The 19,351-nt window shown below is 43.4% G+C and overlaps 1 protein-coding gene across 4 annotated transcripts in view; it reads left to right on the top strand.

Annotated features, from left to right (window-relative positions):
- LOC310877572 (palmitoyltransferase ZDHHC14-like) overlaps positions 1–19,351 on the top strand; it is an 89,202-nt gene that overhangs the window by 48,146 nt on the left and 21,705 nt on the right. For all 4 annotated transcript variants that reach the window (XM_083791489.1, XM_083791490.1, XM_083791491.1 and 1 more), the window contains exons 4-5: positions 14,612–14,767; positions 19,087–19,224. In XM_083791489.1, the coding sequence (XP_083647615.1) occupies positions 14,612–14,767; positions 19,087–19,224 (294 nt within the window). The remainder of the gene's footprint in view (positions 1–14,611; positions 14,768–19,086; positions 19,225–19,351) is intronic.

The raw sequence follows: 19,351 nt of genomic DNA, 5'->3' as shown, positions 1-19,351 counted from the left end.
CATCATCTGCAACATCCTAACCTGAAGCACCCCCCCCTCACACACACACAAACAGGGTGCAAACATTTGTTAAACAAACGTATGTGGCAGGTTTAAAATAACCCGTGTCAGCAGGTTAAAACTAACCCTGTGGCAGCAGCTAACCTGTGGCAGCAGGTTAAAACTAACCTGTGGCAGCAGGTTAAAACTAACCCGTGGCAGCAGGTTAAAACTAACCCGTGGCAGGTTAAAACTAACCTGTGGCAGCAGGTTAAAACTAACCTGTGGCAGCAGGTTAAAACTAACCCGTGGCAGGTTAAAACTAACCTGTGGCAGCAGGTTAAAACTAACCACGTGTTAGTTTTAAAACTAAAACCTGTGGCTTCCTGTGATGTTCGGTTTAGGGTTAGGTTTTGGGTAGGGAGTCGGACTCATGACTGTAAGACTGTTAGTACGTCGGAACAAACACATAAACCATAATCGGTCAGGTCTCTAGTGCCTGGCGTGTATTATCATCTGTGTGGATAAGCGGTGCGCGGAGTGCTTTAAATGATAATCAGTGTCATCATGAATATGTTATGATGTTGTCATTGACTCAAAGTGCTCCAGAGCTCAGGTTTCACTGCCGTGGCAGTACATTGATCTGTTTACCAACACCACACACAGCACACACAATGCCAGCACACACAATGACTCAAAGTGTGTCGCTTTGTGCTGCATTTCTAGCTTGTGGGATCGGCTACTTTTGATACTTTCGTGTGATGCGGTAGTATGGTCAAGTAGGATGCTAATTTAACAAAATCAAAAATATTAATAGAAAATGTTAAATGTCCAAAACATGGAGACAGGAGGTTTCTGCCCAACAACGATGACAATAAAAAGAGTGTAGCGCTGTACGTTCAGGAGAGGGTCGCAGCTGGAAATGGAAAGAGTTTATTTCCTCTCTGGGTGTCATTCCTGACGTGTCTGCCTCTGCCTGCTCAGAGCACCATGCAGGCAGGGCATCCATCCATCCATCCATCCATCCATCCATCCATCCATCCATCTCGACACACACCACAAACCAGAAGACTCGCTGGAGCGTTAAACCCACTGGGGATTGTTGCCGCCCGGCTTACTGAATGTCAGGGCAGACAAGGCAGGCCGCTTTGCTTCCTCCACCAGAAGCTGGCGGCCGGACCCCCAGGGGGGGTGGTGGAGGCCACATGGATAGAGAGAAAGGACGCGGTGACATTTAAGGTTTATACGCCATGGGCGATATATCTCCAAATATATCTAACTTTAGTCCATAGGTGCACTGGCGCAGTAGTCTGTGAGGTTGGTTTCTGAGGCCATTTTTCTCTATGGCAGTAAAGCATGAGTTGATTATTGAAGCGTTTAGGACTTTAGGGCATACATGTACCTGGGCTGTGTGTGTGTGGGTGCGTGCGTGCGTGCGTTAGTGCTGCCAGAATTGGAGTAATGCGCTCTCTTGAGTCTTGTGAGATCAAATTAATGATTCATAATTATTTAATAGCCTATTTTTGTATAATGTTTTAGTTTACGTGGCACAGAGTCTCGCCAGAACTCACACAGCAATTTTATTGTTCTTTTTTTTATTCAAATCTTAATTTAAAATATTCGATAATACTTTTATTTTTTACATTTGAATATTCATTTGAATATGGAATATTCGTTGGCAGCACTAGTGTGTGTGTGATATCTATCCGATTCCAGTTTGTCTGTCTGTCTGTCTGTCTGTCCTGTCTGTCTGTCTCGGGTTCTGTCTTTTGACAATATCTCATCATCAGCACTTAATTATCTCCAAATAATAACTGTGGCCTTATAGCCCACTCGTTGTCAAAGTGGTGTCTAGGGACACCCAGAGGTCCTTGAGGGGGTTTCGGGGGATCTCCAGAAAAAGAAGCAGTTAAAACACTTAATCCATATTAGTTTTTTTTGTCTATTCGAAGATTAGCCGATCTGAGCTTGCATTTTCGAAAGATGTTTACACATTTTGACAAAATTTTACAAAATATGACACAGATCCACATATGAGAAGATTGAATTTTCTCATATCGGGGTCTGTGTCATAAAATATTTTCAAATGTGGTGTCCACGGACAAAATTTAAATGCATATCAATTTGATGATCATTCAATTGACATTAAAATGTTTTGAGAACCACTATAGTGTTTCTTCAATGCCAGTGTCTTTCTGAAAGTTCTTCAGAGAGTCTCGAGAGTGTAAGAGTGTCTGAAGAAGGTTCTGAGAGACCCACCCAAAGTTCTGAATGAATGATACATAGCCTGCAAGGTTAGTTCAGGCAGAATAACTCCAGAGTTTACACACATGCACTTTACCATGTGGGCATATACAGTGTTAATGATGGTTGTCTAATTGTGCCGAGCAGGGAGAAAAAATTTAGCAGAGCCTGAACTTCATCTATTTGTGAGTTATCTGACCGAACCAGTTAGTGCCCATGCCTACCCTGCCCGAACTTAGCTCAGACGTTGGACGGAGTATATACCAGGCTCGACAGTAATGTCTGTGTGTCCAGGCACAGTGCCAGTCATGGACAGTGGACAGACACGGGCACTATAGACAGGCAAACAGGAAAACGAGAAGGATGTGGTTTGCTTTGATTGATTAAAAAGAGGACTAGCAGCAGCCTCTTGAATTATGCCACTGTCAAATCAAATCAAGCTTTATTTATAGACCACATTTAAACCAATCGAGATTGACCAAAGTGCTGTACACAGTCAAATCAAGGCATCAACAAAACATTATGCATGTGCACCCAACTTACAGTAGCATCAAAAACACAATTGTAATTGTTATGTCTAAAATGTGTGACCTTGCCTCCAGAGTCTGTGTGACTTTGAAAGCCAGCAACATTTGAAATGGCTGACTCAAGTTCTCAGTAAATACGGCCGTTAATTTCCCCACTTTCTGTTGTTTACTTTAAATAATTCCTACTGAAAACAAATGAGTCAAAGCCTAGCAATAGCTAGCCGCTGAAAGGATATTTCGAAAAGATATACAGGCCAGGGCATTTAAAAAAATCTAAACTATAACATGGAAGATGACGGCTTCTTCCTCATCTCAAAACTTGTTTTTTTTAACAGGCTCAATTTGTGGAGGAGATAGGTTGCCCTGAGAGAGTCTGTCTGGACACCGTGTTTCCCAAACATTTTAGCTCGAGACCCAAAAGAGAAATTAGACGTTTTCCCGGCACCCAAACTAGTGAACGTGTCGCTGCTATTTTCATTACTACTTAAACATTTGCTTTCTAATTTGCTCTGCATTATGTCTGCAGACATGAAGCAGTGGTGTAGATTAGAGCTCTGCATTATGTCTGCAGACATGAAACGTCAGAGCTCTCCATTCTGTCTGCAGACATGCAGCAGTGGTCTAGACTAGAGCACTGCATTCTGTCTGCAGACATGCAGCAGTGGTCTAGACTAGAGCTCTGCATTGTGTCTGCAGAGTGCAGACATGAAGCAGTGGTCTAGACTAGAGTTCTGCATTCTGTCTGCAGAAATGCAGCAGTGGTCTAGACTAGAGCACTGCATTCTGTCTGCAGACATGCAACTCAGCATGTCTCCTTCATGTTGTTATGCATTAGTCAAAAGTGTGTCAGTGGGGGAGAACGAGAGATATTGTCCGAATGGAGAGAGAGAGAGAGAGAGAGGGGGGGGGGGGGGGGGGTAAAATGCTGACAAAAGAGAAAACAAAAGGGTGGAGAATGTGAGCTGCGAGACGAAGATGGATGGATATACAATGGCTGTCTGCCACGCTCGCTGACAGGGGGCAGTTCTCTCATGTCTCTGTAAAAATGTACCTGCAGGTTTTACAATCATCCCTCAAGTCAGTCACACCTACAGTACCACTTATATTTTGGCAAAGGGATGTTGGTGTCAAGGGACATGCATGATCTTACACAGCCCCCAAAGAAAAACAAACACATGCATAATAAATGATGGTACAAATACGATGTGAAACTGTTTTGAAGACCTTTGGGGAGGGGGGATTTTGCCAGCCTACTTACGTTGGATGTTAACATTCTGGTATGAAATTGGATGGGCAGCCCACTTAAGACCCCCACCAAAAACCCGTGCCAGTGTCTTCAAGCTTGCAGATCTGCTGTCTTTGTAATGTGTCAGCAGTGAGCACCACTGCCTTGGAACATGTAGTGTTGTTGTTAGTATGGTTAGGGTTTCTACACAAAAGCTGGTTCCCAGATTGCGGTTTTTGTGACAGTGCACAACAAAGTATAACTCAGGGGTAATCTAGTGGTGTGCACTATAAAGGAGCACAAAGTGCATGCGGGGGTTGTTAAGGGACATCTACAACTCCTCTCCATCAGCCGACAGCGACGCAAAGATTTGAGTATGGGGGAAAAAAGATACCTTTACAAATGCACTTTGCCTGAAGAAGGCCTAGTTCCGTGTCTCTCATATTGCTTGTCTGTCCCTTAGAGTATATATATTTATAGAGAAGGCACCCAGAGGAAATCTTGAGGCGAAATGGACATAGTGGCCGAAAGAAGGTATTGCAGTTTGGTAAGGTCTGGCCCCAAACACATGAACGCGCACTAGGCTCCGCCCACTCCAGAAAGTTTCAGGCAGCTCTGAGCTCTGCTTCAGAGCGGAGAGCGCTGAGGGGCCGACCGCATTAAAACCAGGAAATGTCACATCAGGACTTTTGCTCATTACTTATTATTCTGTGTATATAAAATATAGCTAATTTGTCTAATCTCTAGTTACATCAATATTGTTCTTGTAAATTAGTTGGTTTGTGACCAAGTATTAAGATTATAAAGATCGCTTGTGTCATTTTGAATGCCAGGGACTTCCCATTCACTTACCATAGGCTTCTGTAGAACTCCCGAGTCCGAATTCAAAAAACTCTTTTTTAAATAGCAGCTGTACATGAAATGTTAATGTTGATTTAGCATCGACATGATTATTTACCGATATAAATACATGGTTTGATAACCTACAAGTAGGCGAAAGTCATTTTCTGCTAGGCTTATGTCTCTCCATCTACCCCGTCTTCAAGCCTCCATCCCTGGGCAGAGGTTGGTTGATTGATTGACTGGTGGTCGTGGAGCTCTGTGCAGTGCCGTCTCTTTACAGTCTAAAATCAATGGTTAAATTATTCCATAACACTGAAAATGATCAATTTTCCAATTAAAATAAAATTATGGTTAAGTGTGTAAATGACATTTATTCTGTTTGGACAAAGTGCATTTAAGAAAAGGTGGAGATCAATGAAGAATTTATCTATGTCACATGTGAAGTGTAAAACTGGGAATTTCACCCAAGGAATCCATGATGAAGTGCTAAGATAACCACAATAATAACCCAGATTCGTATTGATGTGCTTACCGAGATAATCAAAATGCTTCCATTTTAAACCAACCTCTGAATTAAAACATTGGGTTCTGCAAAAGTCACAGATCAAATTGCAATGACTTTTAAAATAATCTATTAATCACACTGGATAAACAACAGTGGGACTGGAATACTGTACATCCAAGGTACTCCTTTCTGATGGGATGCTATGGCAATGCTTACTATCAGAATATTTAACGTTTTCTTTTAAACCTTTTTAACTAAATATCTTCCTTGGGTCCTCAGAATAAGTGAACCTTGACACTAGGGGGGGGGGGGTCAACACATTTCCCTTAGGCATCATTTACACTGACAGCCAAATCTAGCCTGAATCAGATCTATCTGTGCCACATCCAGATTGGAATCTGATTTGTTTAAATAAGTCTAAATGCAGACAGGTCACATACAAGTCACATGGAATCTGATTTTTTTTCCAATCCCCATTTAACATTCAGAGGTGAATTTTTAAAACCTGGTTCAGGAACATGACACCATATGCTATATGATATATTTCATTAACCACTTTGTTTTACATTAAATAGCTAAAGAAAATGGAAAGCTCACATGCTGTGAGCTTGTACTTTTGAAGATTGTGCCATATGGCAGACAAGTCAGTTAAGTCTATGGACTTTAATGTTTGTTTAGATAATCGATATATTTCATTAGGCACTTGTACTAGATGTTCACCAGATTAGATTATGTTATATATTTCAGAATATTTCTATTATTACCTGAATTAAAATACCTAAAAGACAAAACACATTATTTTTTATAGTCCATGTGATTCCTGCAGATTCAAATAAGCACAAAAAGGATCATGAAGACGCATAGGTTTGACATCTGATATCCAATGAGAACAGAATGAGAATAAAACAATAAATTGATGTCTTAACCGATTGAGTAGTCTGCATGTTGTGGTAAGATTGTCTCCCTGTAATTTTAATTTTAGTTTGAAGGTCACAGGTGTCCAGCTTAAACCAGAAGATGAAGTAATCATAACACAGCAGCAAGACCAAACCTCATCCATGGAGAATATATATATATATATATATATATATATATATATAGTGTGTGACCATTTATCTTTGTAATTACAAAATTGTTCAACCTATTGAACTCCAGTGCTAGTATCTACTTTCATTTAGTATGTATATTTATGTGATTGTGACAGTATTAGACACTTCTTTGGCAGTTTGAAATTGTGACCATTTGCTGGGGACAGGCGAAATACAGGCCTTTTTGGGTACAGTGCCTGCTTTTAACTAATTCAGATGGCATATGAAAACAATTATAATGAAATTAATGGCATAATAATACACAACTGTATTACATTTAACTTTGCAAGTGCTTTTATTTTTATGAATTAATTTATTTTTAACATAAATAAGGCTCTTATGTGTGGGACATGTTTTTTCCACTTTTGTCCCTCATCTCAAGAATGAGTGCTCTATAAATATGTGGGAGGGAGGTGAGCATGGGGGAGGATCGAGGGGTGCGGGGGCGAAAGACACAACAAAAAGAACCATCTGAGAGTGTACAAATGGGTTCCATTTATCTGAGTTACAGACCCCACAAGGGTCCATTTGTTTCCTAACTATCATTTAGCTGGCCCCCCTTGAAAGGGATGGAGGGAGATATAAAGGGAGGGAGGCTGTCTTATCCATACAACTTAGCATGTGAGCAAGCAAGGACATACATTAAAGGGCAGCCAGTAGTCATTACAAACCATTATCATAGAGAAGAAATCTTTACCATACCACTTCAGTGGAACTGGTCTGTTGATCTGGTGTCCGTTCATTATGGAACTGGTCTATTTATTGATCATGTATTTTTGTAAGTTTGGGTATATGAGTCATCATTTCTCATACTAGATGGCTACTTAATATGTTCTAGCTATAGAACATGTTAATAGGTTATATAATTAACCTATAATATTTGTTCCAGGGGGGGGGGAAATAAGAAAAAAGTTCTTGTTTCTCATTTGTTTGTTTCACACTTTAAATATAATTTTGTTATATAAATATATAGTTTGTAATACATTTGTTGGTTGTCTGATACATATTTAATATTTATTATATTTGCATTCATAGTGCTACAAGTGCTATGAAAAAGAACCCATCATTTATTGTATTTTGGCATTTTATTAGAGATCGGTAGCATTATTATTTAATAGACCCCACAAGGGCCAATACCGCCCCCAGCTGGCAGTGTCAGGTTAAGACGAGCCTGCTGCCTACATAGCGATGCGCGTTCACCACGAGTAGCACGCACACTCACACACGCACAATGCTAGTTCATGTGTCGGTCGCACGTTCATGTGTTTGGGGCCAATCCATCCCAGAATGCACTCTGTTCCTACCAGGAAGGAGGAGTGAATCCGCCTCATGTGCTTTTGAGCAACTCAATGCAAGTGGATGGGAGGAGAACTCGGGTGTCTTCTCTATAGATATATATACTCTATGGTCTGTCCTTTGTGCACTGAAGAAAAACAAAAAATCCCTTTGTCTTGTTTGGGGCCCAACTGTTTTATCCCTCATTTAGCTTTTAATTATACATATATAAAATGTGGGAAAATGTGCATTGGATCAATATAAATGTTAGGGTATTTCCTGAAGGAAAATACATTTTCTCATAAAGTGAGAGAGAGATCTCTGAGTTGTATTGGTTACTTATTTTTGCTATGAACTCAGGTGTGTCTTTGAGATTTTTACTTGCCCAAAACGTAAAAAACAAATTGAGTAATAACTAGAAAAAGTGCCCTTCTGGGCACAGGTCTCCACCAGGTTATCCACAGATCCGTGCAGTTAGAGGTAAAAACACTTTTCGGCCAGTTATAGCGCCACCTTGAGGCTGAGTTGAAATTGTTCATGTGGCATTTTGTCCTGGGCCTAGAATGTGGGTGCACAATTTCATGGAAATCACGCGATGTGTTCATGATTTGCAGCATTTTGTTTGAAACTGAGCACTCCTGTGAACTTTGGAAGCCAATCTTAACCAATCAGGATGGATTGGTCTGAAAGACCGGTTTGGTTGAATGGCTCTAGAGAGACTGTGTACCAATTTGCGTGATGTTTGGACAAAATCTGTAGGTGTACTGTGCAAAAACTTGTTTTGCACAAAGCGGCCTCCTGGTGGCGCTATAACAGGCCGTTCTGGAAAGTTTGGGGCAGAGGTTCATCGTTGGCATCCAGGGAGTGTGTGTGCAAAATGTGGCATCGACCGGGTTGTTTTGCACAAAGCGGCCTCCTGGTGGCGCTATAACAGGCCGTTGTGGAAAGTTTGGGGCAGAGGTTCATGGTTGGCATCCAGGGAGTGTGTGTGCAAAATTTGGCATCGACCGGGTTAACGGTGGCCGAGATTAGCTGTTCACGGACACACGGACGGACACACAAACGGACGGACACACAAACGGACGGACGGAGTGCAAAACATACTCTCCCCACATGCCTTCGGCCTGGTGGAGACAATAACTAGAAAAAGTGCCCTTCCGGGCACAGGTCTCCACCAGGTTATCCACAGATCCGTGCAGTTAGAGGTAAAAACACTTTTCGGCCAGTTATAGCGCCACCTTGAGGCTGAGTTGAAATTGTTCATGTGGCATTTCGTCCTGGGCCTAGTGGGAATGTGGGTGCACAATTTCACGGAAATCACGCGATGTGTTCATGATTTGCAGCATTTTGTTTGAAACTGATCACTCCTGTGAACTTTGGAAGCCAATCTTAACCAATCAGGATGGAGTCTGATAAATCTGAAAGACCCGTTTCGTTGAATGGCTCTAGAGAGACTGTGTACCAATTTGCGTGATGTTTGGACAAAATCTGTAGGTGTACTGTGCAAAAACTTGTTTTGCACAAAGCGGCCTCCTGGTGGCGCTATAACAGGCCGTTCTGGAAAGTTTGGGGCAGAGGTTCATGGTTGGCATCCAGGGAGTGTGTGTGCAAAATATGGCATCGACCGGGTTAACGGTGGCCGAGATTAGCTGTTCACGGACACACGGACGGACACACACACGGACGGACGGACGGACGGACGGACGGACACGCGGACGGACGGAGTGCAAAACATACTCTCCCCACATGCCTTCGGCCTGGTGGAGACAATTACAGCACTCCCTTCCTTTAGTGCGATGGAGATGAGAGAGATGCAGAGATGGCAGCAGCAAAGATGATGGCACTCTAGCAGTAGTTGTCAGTGTTACAGAGAGTGATGTAGATCTGAATATTAGAATGGTAATATAGTTGTCAGTGTTACACAGTGATGTAGTTCTGGATGTTATTTCTTTAAAAAAGTATCCCACGATTTTGCAACACATTCCAAGCTGCTTCTTTTCACCTGACAGGGGGAGTTTCCCCGGCCAGACGTAGCGCATGGAAGGAACACGTTATCACGACCAGTTCCTTTCCCCTCCAGGATTACTGCATGTTTTTTGTGAGGGTACCTACCCTAGGGGTAGATGTTAGACAGTAATAGAGTTGTCAGTGTTACAGAGAGGGGAGTTGACTAAAAAGCAGAAGAGACCAGGAAAACCACCAGTTGTTGAGTAATGACTTTCAGTGGCCTGGATTGAACCCAAACTGACAGCATGTGTATGTGATCATGCACCGTCTTGTCGTACACATACATCTATCTTATATTTTCATGTTTTACCTAGACTCTCTCTCTCACTCACTCTCACTCCCCCCCCCCCCCCCCCCCTCTCTCTCGCTCTGTCTTCTGCTTCTTCACCCAATAAATCTGTCCTCACCTGCTTCCTTCACTCTGTTCCAACACCTGATCATCACACTGTCCTCACCCTGGCCCTGTTCCATCGGTTGTGTCATTCTGACCATTGATATCTGAATGGTTCTCAAACCTTTTCATCCCAAGGAAGGACACCCCAAATGAGGATGCTGGGGTTTAAGTGTTACATTTTTTTAATTACAATTATTTTGTTCCATTTGAGTGCTGTATGCACTCGAGGTGTACAGGAAGGCATCTCAAGTGAGGTGTGCTGCCAATGCTATGCAAAAAAAACCTTGTTAACTTTTAATCAGCTAGTTGTGAGATCTCTTCATTATATTTCCCCCCTGACAATGAATGAGTAGTTGTGTTGTAATGTAAGTAATAAGTATTCTCTTGCGTCATCTCATGCACTCTGATTGACTTGTCGTTTCGCTTCCTCTGTCTCTCTCTCGCATATGCACTCACGCACGCGCACACACGCACGCATGCATGCACGCGCAACGTTGCATGAGCTGATAGCCTTCACTAACCCTCGCTGTACTGTATGCTAATGTATGCTAAATTTAAGAATATGTTTTTGATATTCTTCTTCCCCTGAGGTGTTAGGGGGTACTCAGCCGGATGTAGAGCTGTTAAAAGTGTGAGCCACTGTGTTAAAGCATTGAGTAAAAGTTAGCGAATGCAGAGTTGATGTCCTTAGATTTCTAGACGTGTGGAGATAATATAAGTAGGGAGTCGAGTGAGATACAGTATAGCAGCCTGTCATCAGATTTAATGGTTTGTTTTTGTCTGAGTCTCTTATTCGCAGAGCGTTTTCAGTGGGAGTGAAGTGTACGTTTATCTCTGCTGTCAGTGGAATCTTCCAGCTGTACGTCTTCATCATTTCCATGTATCTTCACAATGGGTTATCGTCCGTTAAGTGTGTTGTTCAGACGATCACATCGTGATGTGGTAGCACGCTACGGATGTAGAGATGCTCGGATGTTTCTGGTCCTGTATTGTGGATGTTGTGTCTTCTGTAATAGATGTCATGTTTCAAAGAGGACTTCTTTTGAGTGGGGTTACAGTTATCTGTGGCTGTGGCTATTCTGAGAATTTCCTGGAACTTGCAGAAGCAAAAACTGCCACAGACTCTGAACCGTAGATTGTGAAAATGTCCTAATCATACTGTACCTGACTGTCCATGACCAACACCTTTGCGCCATTAATCACTTTTAACACATTCTGTACGTAGGACGCCTCAGACCGTCATAAGGATTCGAACCGAGCTGAGCCTTAGACGTCTGTGGCCCGTTCGCCTTTCGGCTGCCGTATGCTACGCTCTGGGCTCATATTAGACTTACATGTTAGCGCGGCGGAAAGAATGACTCGTATCTCCTAATCCAGGGCGCTCTCCGTGGTTATGAATGGATCGATGTACTGGCGCCTCATCCGTCTCTCCTGCAAAATATGAACGCTTTTTGGATCATATATCGTATAAATTAAAATGATCGCAATGTAAGCTAGCAATGTAAAGTCAACTTTGTTTAGTAGATTGTTTCCGGGTCATGGCTTTCAGAGTAAAAGTGCTGAGACCACCCAGAGCTCCTATTTTGAAGCACTTCCGGCACTGATAGCACATTTTTAATGAATTGCATTTTTTATAGTTATTTTCCAAGTGCTCAAACGCTTTACAATGGTTCATTCATTCATACATTGGGAGGTGAAGCGGCGAACAGTCGACGCCAGCGTCCTCACTTCCCACATTTACATACCATTGGTGGCAAGCTCACACCGACCGACTCATTGGAGGCAATGTGCCATTCAGTGTCTTGCCCAAGGACCCTTTGACATGTAGTTGGAGCTGGGATTCGAACCGGCGACCCAGGGTTCTATACTTGGTCCTTTGCTCCTTTTTTTCCTCTAGTCTACACGGTAGGTTTCTTAGCCCTGTGCTGCCTATCACTGCTCCTCGGTAGGTTTCTTAGCCCTGTGCTGCCTATCACTGCTCCTCGGTAGGTTTCTTAGCCCTGTGCTGCCTATCACTGCTCCTCGGTAGGTTTCTTAGCCCTGTGCTGCCTATCACTGCTCCTCGGTAGGTTTCTTAGCCCTGTGCTGCCTATCACTGCTCCACGGTAGGTTTCTTAGCCCTGTGCTGCCTATCACTGCTCCTCGGTAGGTTTCTTAGCCCTGTGCTGCCTATCACTGCTCTGGGCGTAAAAGAAAGAAAGAACTGTGCAGAATAGACTGCTCAACAACACCGCTGGCTGGCTGCAGTTATAGTTATAGTGCTCAGTGTGAATGGCCCTTTTAGGCTGCTCAACAGTGCCACTTTAGGTCACCCAGCGGTATTGCAGATGTTCGTACTCCAAATATACAGACAGACATACACACGCGGCCAGTCATTGGATCGGTTAGGCACCGCTTAATTCCGTATAACACAACTCACTCTTTAGTCTCTTTTACAGTAGAAATGTCAACCACCCACATAATGGGTCTCTCTCTATTTCTCTCTCTGACTCTCTCAGACACACACACATGTGAGGGAAAAAAACAGTGTGTTCCAAATTTTCAATACTTTAACTTCTACTCCACTACATCTCAGACTAGGCAAATATACTTAAAATACTCGACACAAGAAGCGACACACTTCTGCCGTCATAAGTCTGCTGCCATTGTTTATGGCAGACTGCTGGGCATGTGAGGGTCATTTCAGGGTTTGAGGTCAGATGTAGAGTTGCTGGCCGCGTCCTTCTTCCGGAAGTGCATTGTCTATGGGAACCGGAGACTAATAGCAGGTGAACGGCCGATAGTCGAAATGTGGGCGGGGGGAACGTCGCCCGAAAAGATACAAATAATTCATCTTTTTGCCAGATAGCGGGCGATTAGGTGATGCGTCGCCCGATGCTCGCCCGCTGTTAAAACGCACTGTGAGTAATCTGCGACCTACCGTCGCAACAAAACGTACATTAATCACTTAAAATAAGGTATGGCTATAAAATAGCCAACCTATAAAATAGCCATAGTATACGTGACATATTTCTGCATAATGAGCACTTTTGGTACTTTAAGCCAATACTTTCGTCAAATAGATTCAGAATACTGAACATTTACTTGTAACAGAGTGTTTTTACATTGTGGTATTGCTGAGTACTTCTTCCACCACTGAAAGAAACACGTGTGCGCAGTACTCTCGCCCAACACCCACAGGTGCGTGAGAGCCCTCGAAGCGAGAGCGCTGCTATAATAGGAGACAGGTTGTTAATACCTTTTCATGGTGGTGAAAATCACTATCATTTCTCCCGCTGTTTAAGAGCCTGTCATCTCCGCTAGAAGCCACCTTTTGATAGTTACAAGAGCTTTTGTGTTAGCGTTTGAAATAGAAATTCATGATGTTCTTTCTTTTTTTGTCACGGGGGAGAGGTTATTGTTGCTGTCGGGCAGAAACCTCTTATCTACGTAAAGGAACATTCAGTGATTTGGAAAACCCCCCGGTCTGCCCCGGTAACAAGATGTGCACATGCACGCACTATAGTGGGAGGACCAACAGGCCAACAGCACGCAGACCAAGGCCCGCTCGATCATGATTGGCGGAAGGCCCCCTCTCTATCCTGATTGGATGAAGGCTGGGCCACCTAGCCAAAAACGAAACCTAAGGTTTATTGACCCCAGGGGTTAAATTAAGTGAAATCACTGAATATGCCTTTAACTTTGTGTTTTTTCGTAAATTGACGCCCTACTTGATCATTCTACAGCAGCAAAAGTAGCAGATTCACAAGCTCGCAACACGGTGTGACGCGACACTACTTTCGATGCTTTTTAATTGGAATCGTGAAAAATGACAGTTTTGGACATGATTTCCGCCTTTATGATATTATTATTATGATGATTATTATTTCGAGGATGCACTCTGTTCAGTAATGGTCAGGTGTTTAAAACAGGCATGCTTGTGACCCTGCGTGCATTCAATCTGAATGTAGGGTTGTTGACTCGAGTCGTGCTGCTGGACAAAAGTAGCACGTTCTTGTCACTGCCACACACATTCAGTGCCTCCTTTATTACTTATGTAACAAAGTGTTGTCGTTGACTAGTTCAGTCTGCCTATGCTGCTGCTCTTCTGCTCACATTGCAAACATCCTAGCAATTGTTGTTTAGAATCAGTTCACCAGTGGCAATAATTCCTCCATTGCATCACCCCCACCTCCACCCCAGCATCCACCTGTAGGCTTGTTATCCCCAGCATCCGTATGTGTGTGTGTGTGTGTGTGTGTGTGTGTGTGTGTGTGTGTGTGTGTGTGTGTGGGGGGGGGGGGGTTGTGGTTTGGTTTTAACTGTCTCTCTCTCTCTCTCTCTCTCTCTCTCTCTCTCTCAGATCTGTTGTGTGACTGAACTGGTTTGGTTTTAACTGTCTTCTCTCCTCTCTCTCTCTCCTCTCTCTCTCTCTCTCCCTCTCTCTCTCTCTCTCTCTCTCCTCCCCCTCTCTCTCTCTAGGATGTGTTGTGTGTCTGAACTGGTTTGGTTTTAACTGTCTCCTCTCCTCTCTCTCTCTCTCAGATGTGGCCAACGGCTCCTCTTCGGGGTACCGCCCTCCACCGAGGACGAGGGAGATCCTCATCAACGGGCAGACGGTCAAGCTCAAGTACTGCTTCACCTGTAAGATCTTCAGGCCGCCGCGCGCCTCACACTGCAGCCTCTGTGACAACTGTGTGGGTGAGTGGCTCTACTTAGCGCATGGATTGAAAGTTCTCAGTCGCCACGACTGATTTCAGTCATTTGGATTCCATAGAAGTCAGCATGTCTTCTATGGAAGTGTGTGACCTGCATCAAGAATAGGCCATGTACGTACAAGCTTGTAGATGGCCTATGGTCTTACAGAAAATCCTAATGATCTCAGATGGTTCATAACTGCAATCGTTCACACTTCAATCTGCAATTTCTTCAACTGGTTAGCCGTATGGTTACCAAAAACATAATTTTACATATTGTGATAAGTGTGTATGACACACGACGCTAGTGTGTGTGGTGGCTCATTTCACGCTGTTTCACAAATTACATATTAGGACTTGGGCCTAGCAAAAAATTTCAGTCGTGAGATTTTATTTTGCTTAATTCCATGTTAGCGAAAGTCTGGATGTGTATGCATGCACTTGACAGCAGTGGTTCTCAAACGTCTTCATGTGAAGGGGACTCCGCAATTGACGCATCAACCTCCGAACCCCCATTTGAAAAGATATGCCCCCATAGAGACGATCAGACCCTGTTCCCCCCCCCCCCCCCCCCCGTAGAACGTGAAGTTGAGATGTGGCGTCTGAAACAGACTTGAGCCACGAGAGTCGCCCTGCCGAACGCTGCGATAGGGCCAGAATTGAGCATTTGAAAGAGTCCGACCGTTCCGAGGTCGCCAGATGTGACCGGGTTTGATTAGGTTGTTGTACCGACCGTTATTCTATTCACGTACTTTGGGGGCTTTTTCTGCCTTAATTTGATAGTGTTAACTGTTAAGTAGTCTGACAGGAAATGGGGAGAGACACGCAGCAAAGTTGGTCTAGATGGAGACTGGAACATGCTGTCAGGCTGGATCAGCAGCCTAGGTGCCCAGACGTCTACGCCAGCCGTCCGGGCCCACATTATCCGTTCTGATGCACAGGAAGAAGCCGGGTGCTTGTTGCACACACATGGATGTCAAGCCTCTGTTCTGGCACGTGTCCAGTGCGCCAGATTATGTTTTGTGGTTTTGTTTTACAAACAGTTCGGAAGCTGTTTGTTTTGGAACACAGGTGAAAGGCATACCTGGTGTCAAGTAAAATAGCAGACCTGAAAATATAGATCAGCTATATAATAGGGAGGGACGACAGGTTGAAATTGTTGAAGCTGGCACAATAATCTTGTGAATTTATTTGTTTATAATTATTTTATATAATTATTTTTATTTTCCCCTCTTATTGTTGTTGAACCAGAACACAATTAGTTGAATCAATCATTAACCCATTTTGACCTGAGGACGATTCTGCAAATGTCTTCTAAATTTTTAAGTTTTCTGAAAAAAAAACATGTTTCCATGTCAGTGTTTCTCAAACTATTTAATGTCAAGGACCCCAAAAAATGTATGTATATGGCCGCCGACCCCCATCTGAAAATATGTTGCTATCTGAAAATATGTTGCTCCAGGGACCACCCCCCCCCCCCCCAGAACGAGAGAGAAAGATTTGAGTTAAAAACGTTGGCTCTGAAAGAATATATATTCAAATATTTTCACCACATTTTCAGGATTTTTCAAAAATAGCAGACCTACAAAATCGTAGCGTGGCACTGCTTGTAGATCTGCTATTTTTCAATAGCCAGAAGCGTCAACCTAATAAAGATCAACATTTTGGCAAGTGTCTGACAGTGTGACACAGTGTGCAGGACCTTTCTTTGATTTTCAAAGATACTCTTTTTTAATAAATGCCCTATTGCCTTATTGGTCGTCCTGGAGTCTCCTGCAGGCTAACGAGATCCTCTGTGATTCACAGTCAGGCCTGCACTATGTTACGTACAGTACAGTACACTACAGTCAGGCCTGCACTACGTACAGTACAGTACAGTACAGTACAGTGCAGTGCAGTGCAGTGCAGTGCAGTGCAGTGCAGTGCAGTACAGTACAGTACAGTACAGTACAGTACAGTACAGTACAGTACAGTACAGTACAGTACAGTCAGGCCTGCACTACGTTACGTACATTACAGTACAGTCACAGTCAGGCCTGATGGTGATGCACTGTGTACAATTATTAGTACAGTACAATCACTGCGTTTGTGTCTGGGAGAGAGAGGACTAGACTGGGGGCGTCAGAAAGGAACACTCTGTATGACACGCGGGCCCACACACACACACACACACCCACACACACACACAAACGTCACACGTGCAATCGATTTGTGGCACGCACGCACACAGCTTGAGTCCATACATGAAAGTATTCAACATAGTAAATTAAATACAATGCTGACGCTGAACAACTGTAGACTTATTATATGTCATAGCCAGTTACATATATACAGTAGTATTAATAAGCATTTCCAGGAGACATCGTTCAAGTGGCTGTGGAGTGTTTTACAAATGCACGTTTTACATCTACAGTACAACTCAAGATTGTTTTTCTCACAATCTCCCAATACCGATCTTGTGTGTAAGGGAAACATTTTAATATTTCTATACTATTACTATATATCTGATTGCCTTTTATACCACTTAAATGGTATAAAAGATCGGTTTCTCCAGATCGGATGCATTTCCGATCACCGATCGAGTCATTTGGAGTGAAAATCGTCCGATCACGGAACGGTGGCAGATGGATCGGAGCACCTCTAGTTCAGGGGAGTCCCCATGCAGCTAAATGGGTTTATTAATATAGCATGACAATAAGTTAACATACATCTACTCTTCTGGGGGTCCCTCGCACAAAACAGATGGGGGTCCGTGGGCCAAATTAGATGTCTTGAACAGTGTGAGGCCATACAGAGACCAGGCCAGCAGTGCTCTGTCCAGTGAGCACTTTAGTACAAGTGGGCGGCTCGCAGTCGGCGAGGAAGACGGACGGCCACCATAGATCACATTATAATCCACAGGGACACATTTCTCCCAGTAATGCAGTCATTTCACATCCAAAGTGGGCTGATAATGGATTCTATTGTAATCACAGATCACTCTTCTTCAGTGTGTGAGAGAGAGAGAGAGAGAGAGAGAGAGAGAGAGAGAGAGAGAGAGAGAGAGAGAGAGAGAGAGAGAGAGAGAGAGAGAGAGAGAGAGAGAGAGAGAGAGAGAGAGAGAGAGAGAGAGAGAGAGAGAGAGAGAGAGAGAGAGAGAGAGAGAGAGAGAGAGAGAGAGAGAGAGAGAGAGAGAGAGAGAGAGAGAGAGAGAGAGAGAGAGAGAGAGAGAGAGAGAGAGAGAGAGAGAGAGAGAGAGAGAGAGAGAGAGAGAGAGAGAGAGAGAGAGAGAGAGAGAGAGAGAGAGAGAGAGAGAGTGAGTGTGTGTACGTGCATGAAGGTGTGTATTTAGCCACTTAAATATCACCTTACATATTGTGGGGAAATTAGCAGATGTCGACATTTGCCATTTTCTGCAGATGTCGCTTTCCCCACAATAAACAGAAAATACACTAGTACAGAACCCTGAGGGACTGCGGTCAAACATATAGGGTTAAAGTGGTTAAAGATAACCCCACAGTAAATGCTTTGTAACCTTCTCTAGTACCGGTATATATACTTTCTGATGTTAAGTACTTTGCAACTGGCACCCGTGTTTTGGGCATTTCCTTACTGAAAGTCTGCAAAGAATGTATTTATTTAATCTCAACAATGTGAAGAAGTAGCCTAGTAGCCAAAAAGTGAACCCGGCCGGACATGTTGAGTACACCAACGTTTTATGTTAGAAATGTTTAGTATGGGTCCCCAGCATGTAGAAACTGCCGGATGCTAACTTGCATAATAATTTTCATAATTGGCATAATATGTGACCATACCATTAACAACCTATAGAAGGCAAAATATTCAAAATGTCATGCTTTATCTAGCATGTGATGTGTCAAACTAGGGGGTTTTCATGATGCTGAATCCATTCCAAGCATTAGTTTTGCAAAATAAACACTCATTGGGCTTAAAATGGCCATGCCCACCCAAATGTGCTGACTTCATCAATTTGTGATGACGGCATTGGCCGTTTTTAGCCCAATGAGTGTTTTATTTTGCTAAACTAATGCTTGGAATGGATTCAGCATCATGAAAACCCCCTAGTTTGACACATCACATGCTTGCAGGCATAACTTTTGTTGTTGTCCTAGAAACACTACACATTTTATCAACTCAGTTCATTTTTTTTCCTGGAATCAGACAAGTCAAGCTTTCTCTGAAGGTCTTTCGTTGTCGCACAGTCACAACAGAGAATTTTCAATAAATCATTCAAAAATGCAATTATCCCATAGAGAAGTCTAACAACTACATTGATTTGACTTGAATTCTCTCAAAGAGTTAAATGTGTGTGTCTGTCCACAGAGAGGTTCGACCACCACTGTCCATGGGTCGGTAACTGCGTGGGGAGGAGGAACTATCGTTTCTTCTACATGTTCATCCTGTCGCTCTCCTTCCTCACTATCTTCATCTTTGCCTTCGTCATCACGCACATCATTTTACGTAAGTAACAAGCACGCACGCACGCACGCACGCACGCACGCAGCCAGCATGCTGTAAGTGGGTGTAGTAAAAAAAAAAGCGGCAGTGTTGTGGCTTGTTTTCGCCCCCCGCTGGGCTCCTTGGTCCT

This window comes from Protomyctophum parallelum (assembly GCF_964188405.1).
Source record: "Protomyctophum parallelum genome assembly, chromosome: 20".
NCBI classification, from domain to species: Eukaryota; Metazoa; Chordata; class Actinopteri; order Myctophiformes; family Myctophidae; genus Protomyctophum; species Protomyctophum parallelum.
Note: the sequence above shows the minus strand (reverse complement) of the source record. Positions and strands in the feature narration are given on the sequence as shown.